This window comes from Erythrolamprus reginae, chromosome Z, assembly GCF_031021105.1.
Source record: "Erythrolamprus reginae isolate rEryReg1 chromosome Z, rEryReg1.hap1, whole genome shotgun sequence".
Taxonomy (NCBI): Eukaryota; Metazoa; Chordata; class Lepidosauria; order Squamata; family Dipsadidae; genus Erythrolamprus; species Erythrolamprus reginae.
The window spans coordinates 54,500,818-54,516,831 of NC_091963.1; the positions used below are offsets into that span (position 1 = coordinate 54,500,818).

General features: G+C 47.1%; 1 protein-coding gene across 5 annotated transcripts in view; it reads left to right on the top strand.

The window, feature by feature from the left end:
* The window catches only part of STT3B (STT3 oligosaccharyltransferase complex catalytic subunit B), a 164,500-nt gene that overhangs the window by 33,710 nt on the left and 114,776 nt on the right, over positions 1-16,014 (top strand). For all 5 annotated transcript variants that reach the window (XM_070727285.1, XM_070727286.1, XM_070727288.1 and 2 more), the window contains exon 3: positions 1,598-1,885. In XM_070727285.1, coding sequence (XP_070583386.1) covers positions 1,598-1,885 — 288 coding nt within the window. The remainder of the gene's footprint in view (positions 1-1,597; positions 1,886-16,014) is intronic.

Below are 16,014 nucleotides of genomic sequence, written 5' to 3' on the forward strand. Positions count from 1 at the left end.
ACGTTGTGCCCTCCATAATGTTATGCATCTTCCTGTTTGTATTTATTATAAATTGTTTTGTTTTCGCATTCAGGGCATAAATTGCTGCCAGTGTCAACTTCTTTTGATTAATTTTCCCTTTAACAAACAACCACTTCCCTGCTCTATCTTTTTGAACTCCAACCTCTTCAAATAAAACCCTCTGATGAATAATAATCGCCGTACCTGTACTATTTTGTGTTCCTCGTGATTCATATACCCATTTCCAATTTCTATCAGTAATCAATTTATCCCTTCCTCCCCATCTTTTATGTGTTTCTGTCAAAATCATAATATCCACCTTGTTTTGCTTAGCCATCCTCAATATCCTGTAACGTTTCAAATCTGATTCCAAACCATTCACATTTAATACCATTATAGTACACTCACTCATAATATACAAGAATAACTCTTTTCCCTTCTTGTTTTGCTCTTGGTTTGTTTATTTTCCCTTTCCTCACCCCAGTCACCCCCCCAAGTGCCCCCCCGTGCTCCCCCCACCAAAAAGGGGGAGGACAAGAAAAACCCTTGTCCAGTCATGAGGCACTTCTCCTGATTGCGTTCCCACACTACTTCGGCTGGCAAAAGGGGTGAGTTTTGGGCTTGCTACGCATTAATCGCTTTTCCATTGATTTCTATGGGAAACATTGTTTTGTCTTACAAACTTTTCACCTTACAAACCTCGGCCCGGAACCAATTAAGTTCGTAAGACAAGGTATCACTGTATATTTACAGAAGAAACTGGGGAAAAGGTTTTCTTAATATACAATTTTCTAAAGTTCGCATGCTTTATGTTCTTGATATTGAGAATAATACAACTTTTTAAAAATTGAGTCTTTCTCATTACATTGATTTGCTATAGTGGATGGGTTGATTAAATTACTTGGTGTTTCATGTTTTTATAATATAAATTTCTGTGTGTGTCTTTTCATACTATTTGGAGAGGTTTCCTGTTTATTGTTAGTTGTGAGTATATGTATATTACAATATACCCATGTTTCTCTGAAAATAAAGCCTGCTCTTATTTTCTTTTGGGTCCCAAAATAAATTCCAGTGCTTACTTTGTGGTGTATCTTTATTTCCCCTCCCTATGGAGGCCCACTTCTGCTTGTTCATGGCCTCAGCATGCCAGTGCCATCATTATGAGGCAGAGGGGGTGGAGCTATCCCACTCATCTCACATCGGGTTACCTCAGGCCCTGACAGCCAGGCCATCCACGCCCTGATACCTGTCTTGCCTAATAGCTGCAGCACCCCACTCAGCCTCCTCCACTGTGGATGCTAGTGCTGCAGTTGCAAGGCAGATGTTGGGGCATGGGTGGCCTGACTATGAAGATCCTGAGTTAAGTCAGTGCACAGTGCGTAAGGCAGCTCCACCACCTCCTTGCCTTACCTCACTTCATGTTGGCGCCAACCAGACAGACAGGGCAGGTGATTGGCTGCATAGGTACTTACATTGAGCTTATTTGGGGGTAAGACTTATATTAGGAACTTAAAAATTATGTTACGGCTTATTTTTGGCATAAGGGTTATTTTTGGGGAAATTGTAGTTAATTGCTTTCTCCCCCATCCTTTTCTAGGTATACCCAGGACTAATGATGACAGCTGGCCTTATACATTGGATTTTAAATATGCTAAATATAACTGTCCACATAAGAGATGTGTGTGTGTTTCTTGCACCAGTTTTTAGTGGCCTTACATCAATTTCGACTTTCCTGCTTACCAGAGAACTCTGGAACCAAGGTGCAGGGCTTCTAGCTGCCTGTTTTATTGCTATTGTACCAGGTTACATATCACGATCGGTTGCAGGATCTTTTGACAATGAAGGGATAGCTATATTTGCACTGCAGTTCACATATTACTTGTGGGTAAGTACTATTATATAAATTCTCTTTATTCTTAAAATTTGAATATGCACAAAATTTTCATTCTCCATACTGAGGAGCAGGTCTAGCAGTCGCATGGGGTCTGCTCGCTGTCCTAACAAATCAGGACTGAGCCTTCAGTCTTACAAAAGCTTGCTGGATCTGCCCCTTCACCAGAATTTGCTTGGTATTCCTACTGGCATTCCTACTGGCAGGACGCGTGGTGGTTCTCTCCTCTCGTAGAAAAACTTCCCATCTCATCTTCTGAATACCTTCACTTGCAAAATTGAAAACCTCAGATAGGTTTTTCCTATTCATTTACCCCCCCACCCCCAATCCTTCCTGAGGGGTTTGTTTCTCTGGCTTGGAGAAGCTACGGCACATTTTTCCCTCGCAGCCAGTTGCTGGCTGCCCATATGCGCTGCCGGCAGTTGCGTTCTTTTTATTGAATCTGTCTGGCTATCGCAGTGTGGGATAAGTGGACAAGCCACTTGCTCCAGTCCCCTGGGCTTTAGTATTTTCACTGGCTTAATTGTGCAACAGTCCTAGCGCCTGTAAACTTCGGGTTAGCGGCCCGCCCACGCTAGCTGCTTGGCGCTGAAAAGCCCACCACAGGCCCAGAGCACGCTGTGAAAATTTCAGGCTCTTGCTCTTGTGACTAGGCCTCTCCTAACACATGGCAATTAATTGAGGCCTAGCCATTCCACTGTATCCTTTTACTTGAATTTGGAGTCGCTCCAAATTTTTCCAGGGTTTCAGTTGCCTTAGGACCAGGAGCTTGGGCCTTCCGGGTTTTTTCCCCCTAGCCTTTCTTCTTTTTTTGGCTCTGCCTTCAAGCCTAGCATGAATTAGGCCATGGCTGCTAGAATCCCCAAGAGGAATCTTGCTGGCAAAAGAGCCCAACAGGAACCTAGGCCTTCAGGGGATGAAATAGAACATCCCCCAGATCCCCCAGATCTGCCCTATACAGGTAATCAGGAGTTACCTCTAGATGAGCCAAAACAGAACAGGCCCCAGCCAGATCTCTGGGGTTCAGGCCCTGAAGGAATAGAGACTAATGTGTCCAGTGCCAGGCCCAGCCCAGGCCCCCAGGGTGGACCCAGATCTCTCTCAGTCTCTATCTAACCTTCCTTCTGAATTTCAATCTGTTTTCTGTCTTGTCTCAAGCCATTGATGCCAGATTTTTGGCACTCAATGCGCCATCCACCTCCCGATCTCAAATACGCAGAATCAGGCCTTTGAGCTCAGGAGGCCTACTGCCCAAGTTTCAGATTCTTCCTCCTCCCAGGAAGATAACAATGATGAAGAAGAGCAGGATGACAGGGATGATCCCTTTCAGGGCCTCTCAGGATGAAGCTAAATCACCAGTCTCCTCTACCATCTATTTAGGTCCTAACTACATAAAGCGAGAGTGGCTACTGACTTGACTTGCCAAGATCAGCCTACTCCTTCCACATCACCTCCTGAAGAGGAAAATTTTCTCTTCTTTATGGAGGAACAGGAGGATACAGAGGTTATTCCAATGCCTAAATTGTTTAAAGAGGCCCTACTCAAACAATGGTCCTCTCCTACTTCAGGACCCAATCCCTCTTCCAGGGACAATTTTTTTTTACAAAGTCTCACCCTCTTATGAGGATCTTCTCTTTTCCCTGGAAGCAGATGAGCCCATCAAAATTCTGCACTCAGCAGCAGCCATGCCTGGTGAGGCGGAGGAAATCCTGAAACCAGAGGATAAACAGCTTGAACAGTTGCTAAAGAAAAGCTTCCTAGCTGACTCCTGGGCCATCAGGTTTACCACTGCAGCATCCTTCTTCACAAGAGCAATGCTTCTCTAGCTGCAACAAATTCAACATCATATTCCCCGGATGATTTACGTGGTCAACAAGAACTAAACAAGATCTTCGCAGCAGTACAGTACATGGTGGATGCCACTCTCCAGGCTTCCAGGTTCACGGCCAAATCGGTAGCAGCCTCCACCATGGTCAGGAGATTCCTCTGGCTCCACCCATGGCAGGCAGGAATCAGACAAGTGGCAGCTAGCGATGGGGCCCCTCAAGTGCAAGGATCTCTTTGGAGACTTTCTTGAACCTCTTCTTACGGAGTCAGCGGACAAAAAGGTCCTGGGCCCCACCACCAAAAAATCAACAAAACCTCAGCAGTTCTTTCAGCGGCCCTTTCGCCAACCGGACCAAGGCTTTGCCTTTCAAAGGTCTCCAGATCAGTACTCTTCCCATTTCTGATCCCAGTTGGACAGGAACTCCAGGGGCAGAGGGACACGAAGTCAGAGAGGATCCTTGACCTCTAAGTCCCAGATCCCCGGAAGCTAGCCTCCTGATGGAAGAACCCATCCTTCATCTTCTAAACATCAGAACCATTCAGCCAGTCCCCTCTTCCCAGAGAGATCTTGGCTTCTACTCCATCCTCTTTGTAGTCCCTAAGACATCAGGAGAATTGAGAGCTATGCTAGACTTGAAACACTTAAATAATTATATCAGGTATATGAAATTAAAAATGCACTCTCTTTCTTCTATTCTGGCTTCCATTCACCCAGGGGATTTCATGACTTCCCTAGACCTTACAGAAGTGTATCTCTAAATTCCCATCCTTAATAGACAATTCCTCAGATTTGCCTTGTGGGGCAGACACTGCCAATACAGGGCCATGCCCTTTGGTTTGTCCTCAGCTCCCAGGGTTTTCACCAAACTCTTAGGATCCCTTGCAGCTCACATCTGAGCTATTCCAGTCCATATCCAATACTACTTGGATGACATATTAATTCATGGTCCATCCAAAGAAAGCACCCTTTCATACCTCCAAACCACTATGGCAGTCTTACAGGAGCATGGCTTTTCAATTAATCTAGCTAAAAGCTATCTAACCCCAGCTACAACCTTACAACATTTAGGGCCTGTGATAGATACTGTCCAATCTAGGGTATTCCTGTCCCCAGAGAGACATGCCAGCATCGGGGAACTCTCAAATTAAATTGCAAAGGAGAGTATCTATTACCACCCTATCCTCCTTCCTAGGGAAAATGGTCTTGTGCATAGGCATCACCCCCCGGGTACATCTTCACGCAAGAGACCTTCAATGGCTTCTGTTACCCTTCCAGAGGTTTGGGACCAGCAACTCTCCATGCATTGTCACCATTCATCCCCCGTCTTGTGATCTCTCTCATGATGACTCTCCTACGCTCTGGACAAGAGGTCCCTCTTCAGGATTCCATATCAATTCACTATCACCACAGATGCCAGCCTGTCAGGCTGGGGAGCCCACGCAACAGGTATGATCGCGCAGGGCACGTGGTCAGTGGAGGAGACCTGCCGGCCGATCAATCGGCTGGAGTTGAGAGCTGTCATCCTAGCCTTCAAACACGTGAGACATCACATCAGGTATCAGCACGTCCTGATTCTGACAGACAACATGGCTATGAAGAGCCACATCTGTCGCTGAGGGAGGGGACACGCTCCAGAGCTCTAGTGCAGGAAGCTCTCAAATTAGGCCTCTGGGCAGAAAGACACCTTCAGTCCCTGACATAAGAGCATAAGAACAGCCATGCTGAATCAGGCCAAAGCCCATCGAGTCCAGCATTCTGTGTCACACAGTGACCCACTTTGCCTCCCTCCAACCCTCAATGCCTGGTGCCTGATCTTAGAGAAAGATTATATATTTTAGCTAGAAGTTCAGCAATTTCACACTTGAGTTCCTTGAGAACTCTAGGAAGGATGCCATATGGACCTGGTGATTTGCTGACATTTAGTTTAGAAAGGCATGCAAGAACATGTTCCTTGTTTATCTCTATTTGGTTTAATTCTTCTCATTCCCTCCCTGTATTTTTAAACAGTTTCCAAGAATTTTGGAGGGATTTGACTTTTTTTAACTGTTCCTTTTAGTTTCTTCTTTACTATTTTCCTCATTTTGGTGAAATTCCCTCTATGAAAGTTTCAGGTATCTGTGTTTGTTTTCACTGACAATTTGCTATCCATGGTTAAGTTGAAGGTTATTGTGTTGTGATCGCTGGATCCTATGGGCTCGGTTACAAAGACATCATGAACCAAATCCTGTGCATTAGTTAGAACCAAGTCCAGGATCCCCTTTTCCCTGGTTGGTTCGATGACCATCTGTTCAAGGAAATAATCAGGTAACATGTCGAGGAACCTTATCTCTCTTTCATGTGTAGAACAAGAATTTACCCAATCTATTCAGGGATAGTTGAAGTCCCTCATTATGACTACCCTATTTCTTTTTGAGGCCTCCTTAAATTCATTTTCCAAATAGCAATCTGCCTCTGGAGTTTGGTTGGGAGAGAGATAGTAGATCTCTAACGTCAGATTAGTTTCTTGTCCTGGGATTTTTATCCACAATGTTTCTGTGGTTGAGTTTGAATTTTCTTGAATTTCGAGTTCATGAGATTCCATTTATGTACAAGGCCACACCGCCACCATTTCTCCCTCTCCTGTCCATCCTATACAGTTTGTAGCCTGGAATCCTTGTGTCCCATTGGTTTTCATCTGTCCACCAGGTTTCTGTTACACCAATAACATCATTATTATTTTCTTTCACCAAGCATTCCAATTCCCTTATTTTTCCTTGAAGGCTTCTAGCATTTGTGTATAGACATTTATATGTAATTTTCTGGTACACTTTCAGCTTTGATTGTAGATTTTGACTGTAGCATTTGTAGATGGCCTACCATATTCTTCTGCTTGACTATTAAAATTTAGCTTTCCTGTTCACTCACGAATGTGTGCATAAATTCCACCCTCTATATTTGGCAGTGCGCCTTCTTGAACTGGAAGCTGCCCAGCTCCTGTTGACTTGCCCCTAGGGATCTGTTTAAATGCTGCTCTGAAACCTTTTTAATATTAATCGCTAGCAGTCTAGTTCCATTATGGTTCAAGTGTAACCCGTCCCTTTTGTACAGGTATGGCTTGTCCCAAAAAGTTTTCCAGTTCCTAATGAATCTAAACCCTTCATCTCGACACCACTGCCTCATCCACGCATTGAAGCTCCTGCATTCTGCCTGTCTAGCTGGCTCTGCACATGGAAAAGGTAGCATTTCTGAGAATGCAACCTTGGTGGTTCTGAATTTTAATCTACCTAGCAACCTAAATTTGGTTTCCAGGACCTCCCCTTAGCTTTCCCAATGTCATTGGTATTGACATGTACCACAACAGTTGGCTCCACCCCAGCACTATCTATCCGCCTGCCTAGATGCCTCGTGTTGTCTGCAACCTTTGCATCCGGCATGCAGTTTATCATGTAGTCAACACTTCCATCACAAACCCGTCTCTATTTTTCTAACAATCGAATCACCCACTACAAGAAGCCCCCCTCCCACCATCTGTGGAGAAGTATCCTCGGTGCAAGAGGATAGGGGCACATCCTCCAAGGAAGGGATCCCAACTAAGGGAGCCTGTCCCACTTCCACAGACTGATGTCCTCCCTGCCCAAGATCTCCATTCTTCAAAGTAGCTGGAGAGCTGCTCAGCATAGAGTGGAATGCTCCTACCGCATACCTGAAGATCTTCTTCTGCCTCACTATCTCTCTTGGCTTCTCCAGGTCTGCTACCTTGGCTTCAAGGGAAATATTTTTTTCCCTGATTGCCAGGAGCTCATTGCACCGATCACATACCCAAAACTCCTGTCCAGCAGACAGATAGTCATACATGTAGCACTCAATGCAAAACACTGGGAAGGTCCCCTCTGTCTGCCGACTATGTACCTCCATTTCTTATTAGTATGTGTTTACTGTTATTAGTATACAAATTTACTTTAAAAAAAAATATATATTTAACTTCTTCTAGATATCGATGATTTTTGATGTTTTTGATAAGGTTAATAATTTTATTCCCTTACTCCTATTGATTTTTTTTTTAAATAAACCACAGCTTTTTAGGTTGTACAAATTTTTTTTTGGTCTTAGTTTACTTTTTGGGGTTTTTTTCTACTTGTTTTAAGATTATAAAAAAGCTGAATTGGTAGTTAAACAAGAAACTCACCCCACAAACTTACCAGGCCTCAGCAGGTATTCTTCCCAAAGTTCCTGCCAAGTTCCTTTCTCCCTTTTTATTTTCTGTTTTATTTCCTTTTTTTAAAAAAAAATTCTGCTTAAACAGAAAGCAGTTACTTCTCTGCTTCCCAAAGAACAATGAGCTATCTCCTCCCGGATAGCAGAGATGAGTCAGCAGGGGAGCTGCAGCAGAAAGCTCCGTCCCTTCAAAACATATGCTGAGGGCAAACTTGGTAAAAAAAAAGAAAAAATGGGGGGACCCTTTTTATGGCTGCTAAAAAAAAAGCCGAATTAGTAATTAAACAAGAAACTTACCCCATAAACTTACCAGGGCTCAGCAAGTATTCTTCCCAAGGTTCCTGTCAAGTTCCTTTCTCCCTTTTCATTTGCTTTTTTGAAAATGTTCTGATTAAACAAAAAGCAGTTGCCTCTGCTTCCCAAAGAAGAACCTATCTCAGGAGTCTTCAATCTCCAGATGGATTGGCTTTCCTGCAGAGCCCTGACTCCAGGAGAGTGGATGCTTCACCCAGATCTCTTTCCGCAGATCTGCATCAGATCTGCATCAGATCATCGCTACACCTATTTGCGATCACTGACAACTCACAGCTTCTCCAATTTTACTCCAGGTTCCCCTCTCTGGGAGTGGAAGCTGTCAATGCCCTGAGCACCCTCTGGCCATGCCCTTCCCCTGATCATCCTAGACCTGATCTACAAGATCATCCTCGAAGAATGTAATTGTAGTGGCCCCACGTTGGCCACGCCACGTCTGGTTCATGGATCTACAAACACTAACCATTGTGGCCCCATGGGAACTCCCCATTCTCCGTACTGAAGGAGCGGGTCCAGCAGTCACATGGGTTGCTCATGTCCAATCCGGTGGAACTGAGCCTAGTATTAAAAAAGCTTGCCGGATCCGCCCCTTCCCCAGAATTCGCTCAGTTCGCATATCCTGCGGTTGTATTGTGATAGCTCGTTCAACATTCTAACACCTTCCCTTCGATCTTTCCTTCAAAAAGTAGTAAGATTTATTGTCTTTAATTATTTACTTGCACTAATTGCGCCAGCCGTTTAAAAGAAAAAAAGACAAAAAGCGGCTCGGCTTTTTTCCTTGGGAGAAGTTGCGGTTTCGTTTTCCCCCGGCGGTTTTGCCGGTTACGATTCCTGCGGCCGCTTGTGGATTCTTCTAATCCTTTGGCCTGGAGGTCCTGGTGCAAGTATTTATCTATTGAATTATTGATTATTTATTGTATACAAATATTTAAGGGCTTAAGAAATACCTCCTGCGGAGTGAGACGCCTTCCAGTCTCCTGGACTTAGTCGATCGCTTTTCCTTTAAAAAATTCTACGGAGCGATTTTTTCGGCGCGAAGGCCTTCGCGCCCCTTTTTTAAATCTAGGCCTCTCGTGTTGGCCTCCTGCCAGCCGCGTAGGCCTCAGTCCACCGCGTGGATCCCGGAGCGGGCCTTGGGGGTCCCAGGCTAAATTCTCCACCGGCTAAGCCTCCAACCAGAGTGCCTTGGTTTACTTAATTATAAAGTTTAGGGAGGCTGGCCCCGCTGGATTTGGGGGCACGAACTCTGGGTTTGCCCAGATTGTCCTCAAGTTTCAGCAGCTTCGAGGCCTCGAAGCAGGATCCATTCCTCTTGGGAAGTCCTTGAAATTCTTCTCCTTATTATTCAGTTTTGGCTCAGCCTTGTCTTCTGTTAATTGTCAGACTATGGCTACTTTTCCCAAGAGAGGCACAACTAAAGGTCCCAGAGAGGCCAGGCCTACAGGCGATGAGATTACTAGTATCCCCCAGGCCTCTTCCTCCTCTTCTCCAGGGGCCCGCCCCTCGACCAAGGTCACCAGGGCCGAGAAGAGAAGGGACCTAGCCCTACAAAAAATCCATGACAAATCAGCAAAACGTTTGAAAGTGCAGGCCCAAGTAATCAGTAGTCAAGACCCACCAGAGGCCTCTAGTCTGCCTCCTTCTGGGGTCCCTGTGTTATCTCTGGATGAGCCAAACCTAGACAGACCCCAACCTAACCTATGGGGCATAGGTCCAGAGGAACCAGATATTATTGAAGATTCCCCCCAGCCAGGATCCTCCCAGGCCTTTAGGGATTCTTCTGCCATTTCTGCTGATATTTCCAGTTTACCTCCTGAGTTCCAATCTATTTTTGCTGTGTTGTCCAAAGCCATTGATGCCAAACTCTCCACCATCAATGAGCTTCCCTTACCTCTTCCTCCTTCTCGTCCCTCCCGCCCTTTGGGTTCCTCCCCAGCGGTCAGAGCTCCTATTCAGGATGATTCAGAATCCTCCCAGGATGAATATGAGGATGTAGAGGAGGATGAGGACCCTTTTCAGGGCTTATCAGATGATGAGGAATCCCAAATAAAGGTCCCTCCTCCAATTACTATTTTTCCTTCTCAATTATTCAAATCTCTCCTCCTCAAAGCTAGAATTTCTACGGGATTAGCAGCCCAGGAGAAACAAGCCTCCACTTCCACTGATCCCCCGGAGGAGAATTTACCTTACTTCACAGAGGAACAGGAGGATAACGAGGTAATTCCTATGCCTAAATTGTTTAAAGATGCCTTACTCAAACAGTGGGATTTTCCAGCCTCTGGCCTTAATCCCTCCACCAAGGACAGAAAGTTGTATAAACTCTCCTCTTCCTATGAAGAGCTTCTATCCTTTCCCAAACCAGATGAACCTGTCAAGATTCTTCACTCGGCAGCGGCTGTGCCAGGCGAGGCGGAGGAAGTCCTCCGCCCAGAGGACAAGCGCATCGAGCAAATGCTCAAAAGAGGATTCACCGCTGATTCCTGGGCCATTAAAAGTTCTGCAGCGGCCTCCTTTTTCTCCAGAGCCATGCTGCTGTGGCTTCGCCAACTTCAACAGCACATTCCTCCCGATGACTTGAGAGGTCAACAAGACTTCAACAAGGTCTTTGCAGCTGCCCAGTACGTGGCTGATGCCACCTTGCAATCTACTAGATTTTCTGCTAAGTCTATTGCAGCTTCTACAACGGCAAGAAGACTCCTATGGATTCGCCCTTGGCAAGCGGGAGTTCGCCAAAAGTGGCAGTTATCCCAGGGCCCCTTAAAGCGCGACCTTCTCTTCGGTGATCTTCTGGATCCACTCCTCACGGAGACCACGGACAAGAAGAAGGTTTTGGGTCCAACCACGAAAAAGGCTACCAAAACGCAGTCCTTTCGTCGCCCAGGGCGCCAGCAAGATCAAGCGGCTTCCTATCAGAGATCTCCAGGTCAGTATTCCCTCCGCTTTCGTTCCCAAGGTAGGAACTCCAGGGGTAGAGGGTTTCGCTTCCAAAGGGGAGCTTCCTCTAACAGGGCTTCAAAAAAACCTAGATGGTAATCTTACCTCCATTCCCATAGGGGGTCGCCTAGCTCATTTCGCCTCTAATTGGCGTCTCACCTCCAAGGACCCTTGGGTCATTGACACAGTTCAAACAGGCCTTCTTTTAGAATTTATTTCTCCTCCCCCTAAACGTTTTATTTCCTGCCCTTCTCCCAGGTCATCCTCAGATTGTAACCGTATGGAGGAGGCCATTTCTCATCTATTGTCCATCAGAGCCATTCAACCGGTCCCTTCCGGTCAGAAGGGCCTAGGTTTTTACTCCATCCTATTTATGGTTCCAAAGTCCTCCGGAGGTTGGAGAGCCATTTTGGATTTAAAGAAACTAAACCTATTCATCAAATATAGGAAGTTTAAGATGCACTCCTTGTCTTCTATTTTGGCCGCCATTCACTCGGGAGATTTCATGGTCTCCTTAGACCTCACTGAGGCCTACCTTCACATTCCTATAGCCAAATGCCACAGAAAATTTTTACGTTTTTCCTTTCAAGGCAGGCATTTCCAGTATAGGGCGATGCCATTTGGCCTTTCCTCGGCCCCTCGGGTCTTTACAAAGCTCTTGGGGTCCCTGGCGGCCTATATCAGGGCGTTTCCCATCCACATTTTATGTTATCTTGATGATATTTTGATTCATGGGAACTCCCTAGAGAAAGTGAAAACAGACCTTTCTGTCACCATGTCAGTCCTTCAGGACCATGGATTTTCCATCAACTTTGATAAAAGCCACCTCCAACCTTCCACATCCATTTCTCACCTGGGATCCATTATTGATTCAGAATCCTCCCAGGTTTTTCTCTCTCCCGAGAGAAAACTCAGTATAGTGGAGTTAATTTCTAGCATTTTATCTAATTCTTCAGTTCCCATAGTCACTCTATCTTCCCTTTTGGGGAAGATGGTGTCATGCATAGGCATCATTCCCTGGGCTCGCCTTCATGCTAGGGAACTCCAGTGGCTCCTGTTACCTTTTCAGAGATCAGGGCACAGCAACTCAAATCGACGCATTGTCATCCCACTGAGTGTTCGCAGATCCTTCAAGTGGTGGAAGTCTCCGGCCATGGACAGAGGATCCCCGTTCAGGTGCCCGGATCAATTTGTCATCACCACAGATGCCAGTCTATCGGGATGGGGCGCCCACGCCCAGGGGATGATAGCCCAGGGCACGTGGTCCCCGGAGGAAGCTTCCAGGCCAATCAATTGGCTAGAGTTAAGAGCCGTTTCCCTGGCTCTGAAGCATTTCTCTCCTCGCATTCCCAACCGGCACGTTCTCATTCTCACCGACAACATTGCCACGAAAAGCCACATTTGCAGACAGGGGGGCACGAGATCCAAGGCTCTCATGAGGGAGGCCCTCAAGCTGGGCCTTTGGGCGGAAAAACATCTCCAGTCGCTCCTAGCCGATCACATCTCGGGGAGTCTCAACGTCCAGGCGGATTGGCTATCCCGGGCAACGATAGACCCAGGAGAGTGGAACCTCCATCAAGACCTGTTCCATCAAATCACCCTCAGATTCGGCCTACCAATTCTGGATCTCTTCGCGACCAATGCGAACGCCCAACTCCCTCGCTTCTATTCCAGATTTCCATCCCCGGGAGCGGAAGCAATCAATGCACTCCAGAGTCCATGGCCTCCAGGCCTACTCTACGCATTTCCTCCAATTCCAATCCTCCCGGACGTGATTCACAAGGTCCTCACCGAGAGGGCCCGAGTAATCCTAATCGCCCCTCACTGGCCCCGCCGGCCCTGGTTCGCGGATCTCCAACAGCTGTCCGTCCAGGACCCTTGGCGACTCCCCGTTTCGGGGGATATGCTGCGGCAGGGGGCCTCCTTCCATCCAGACCCGGAGTGGTTCCACCTCACCGCCTGGCTGTTATCAGGAGAGATTTAGAACTGCGTGGTCATGACCCCGATTCAGTGGAGGTCATTTTAAAGGCCAGAAGGGGTTCGACCAATCGAATCTACGACCACACGTGGTCCAAGTTTCACCAGTGGTGTCTACAGGAAGGTCTCTCCCCTCTGTGCATCCCCATACACAGAATAATTTCCTTCCTTATGCAAGGCTTCCACAAAGGACTTTCCACCAGCACCCTCCGGCGTCATCTGGCAGCCATTTCATCTGTCCTAGGAGGTCCCCGCAGACAGCCTCTCCGATCCTTCCCTGAAGTTCAGGAATTCCTCAAGGGCATAGCCAACCTCAGACCTTCCAAGGTCCACAGGTACCCATCCTGGGATTTGCCACGGGTTCTCCATTCCCTCACGCAGGCACCATACGAACCCCTAAAATCGGCGTCCCTCAGGTACCTATCCTTTAAGGTAGCATTCCTGGTGGCTATTACCTCTGCCCGACGCATTTCGGAGCTGGCTGCCCTCTCAATCAGGCAGGACCTTTGCCAATTCCATCAGGACAAGGTAGTCTTGCGACTGGACCCCACCTTCTTACCCAAGGTCAGTTCCATGTTCCACAGATCTCAGGATATTGTCCTACCTTCCTTCTGCCTCCAACGAGACCATCCCTTGGCAATTAGATGGCACACCCTGGATCTCACCAGAGCGCTGAGAATCTATATCCAACGCACAGGACCCTTTCGGAGGTCAGAAGCACTTTTTGTAGCCTATCATCCCAGAGTCATGGGGGCCAAAGTGTCTTCAACAGTAATAGGCCGTTGGATCAGAGGGACTATATCTAAGGCCTATGAGTCGGCCTCCCTCTCAGTTCCAAGGAACATCACAGCGCATTCCACCAGGAGCGCAGCCACCTCGGCCGCTTGGGCGACTCAAGCCCCGTTGGAGGAGGTCTGCAAAGCAGCCACTTGGGCCTCGCCAAATTCCTTCATCAGGCACTACAAGATTGATTCTTACGCTTCAGCGGACGCTGCCTTCGGCAGAAGGGTACTCCAATCCGTTATCTCACACGATAGCAAGCTAATCCCACCCTAGGGACCATCTATTGGGTATGTCCCATGTGACTGCTGGACCCGCTCCTTCAGTACGGAGAATAGGCGTTGATTGCTTACCTGAACGCCTCTTCTCGTACGGTGAGCGGGTACAGCAGTCACTTCCCGCCCTTGTATGTGTCTTCTTTACCTTTCTATATCTTTCTTCCTCTAACAATGAGAGTTGAACACTACAGAGCTTCACAACTGAGCCTAGTCTATGGATTCGCGAATTCTGGGGAAGGGGCGGATCCGGCAAGCTTTTTTAATACTAGGCTCAGTTCCACCGGATTGGACATGAGCAACCCATGTGACTGCTGTACCCGCTCACCGTACGAGAAGAGGCGTTCAGGTAAGCAATCAACGCCTATTTTGGGGGATATTCTTCAGCCGGGCATCTCTCATCATCCGGATCTGGAATGGTTCGGTCCGGTATGGCAGTTATCTGGTGTGTGACTTAGATCTAGGCAGCTATGACTCAGATGCCATAGAGGCCACCCTCACATGGAAGAGATCTTCGACCAACCGAATATACGACCATACCTGGTCCAAATTCCATGAGTGATGCCTCCAGGAGAACATTTCACCAATCTGCATTCCCATACCCAGATTGTTGCCATCCTTATGAGAGTTTTGCCACCAAGGCCTCTCAGTTCACACCTTTCACAGGAACCTTGCGGCCTTATCTTCGGTCCTTGCTGGACCCCACAGGGAATTTCCCTGAAATCCACGAACTGTTAAAGGGAATCTCCAATCTTAGACCTCCTCCTGTCCACAGATATCCCACCTGGGATATCTGGACCGTGGGAGGTCTGGGATTTACCTCAGGTCTTGGCATCTCTCCCTCACACTCAATACAAACCGCTCAGATCTGCAGCTCTTGCCACTTGTGATGCAAGATGGCATTCCTTGTAGCCATTACCTCGGCCAGATGAATATCTGAGTTGGCAGCCCTATGCCAATTCCAAGATCTATGCCAATTCCTCCCGGACAAGTTAGTACTCAGATTGGACCCTACCTTCCTTCCAAAAGTCTGTTCAATGTTCCACTGATCACAAGATATCCCATTACCTTTCTTCTGTACTAATCTAGATCACCATTTCACCATCAGATGGTACACACTGACGTGATCAGAGCACACCATAGCCTTTCTCAGATTGGAAGCCTTATTCGTGGCCTATCACCCTAGGTACTTAGACTCAAAGATCTTGTCGACCATCCTGGGTCGATGAATAAGGAGCACCATTGCGAAGGTGTATGAATTTGCCTCCATGCCCACATCAGCAGCTTGGGATACTCAAGCCCTTCTGGAAGAGGTCTGCAAAGCAGTTACCTGGTCAACTCCAAACTCATTCATTCGCCATTACAAGATAGACACCTACATCTCAGCAGATGCAGCCTTTGGCCGGAGAGTCCTCCAGAGCGTTATCTCTCATGATGTCTGACCTTTCCACACCCTACGGGACACATCTATTGGGTATGTCCCATGTGACTGCTGTACCTGCTCCTCAGTATGAAGAATAGGCAGTATGGAGAATAGGCATTGGACACTTACCTGGACACCTCTTCTCATACACTGAGCAGGTACAGCAATCACTTCCCTCCCTATTTTTCTTCTATTACTTACTTTTTTCTCACTGAAATCCAAGAGTAGAGTACCTTATGAGCCACCAACATCGAGCCAATCTATGGATTCGCAAACTCTGGGGAAGGGGCAGATCCAGCAAGCTTTTTTAAGAGTAAAAGCTTGGTCCTGATTGGTTAGGACAGCGACCAGACCCCATGTGACTGCTGTACCAGCTCAGCGTATGAGAAGAGGTGTTCAG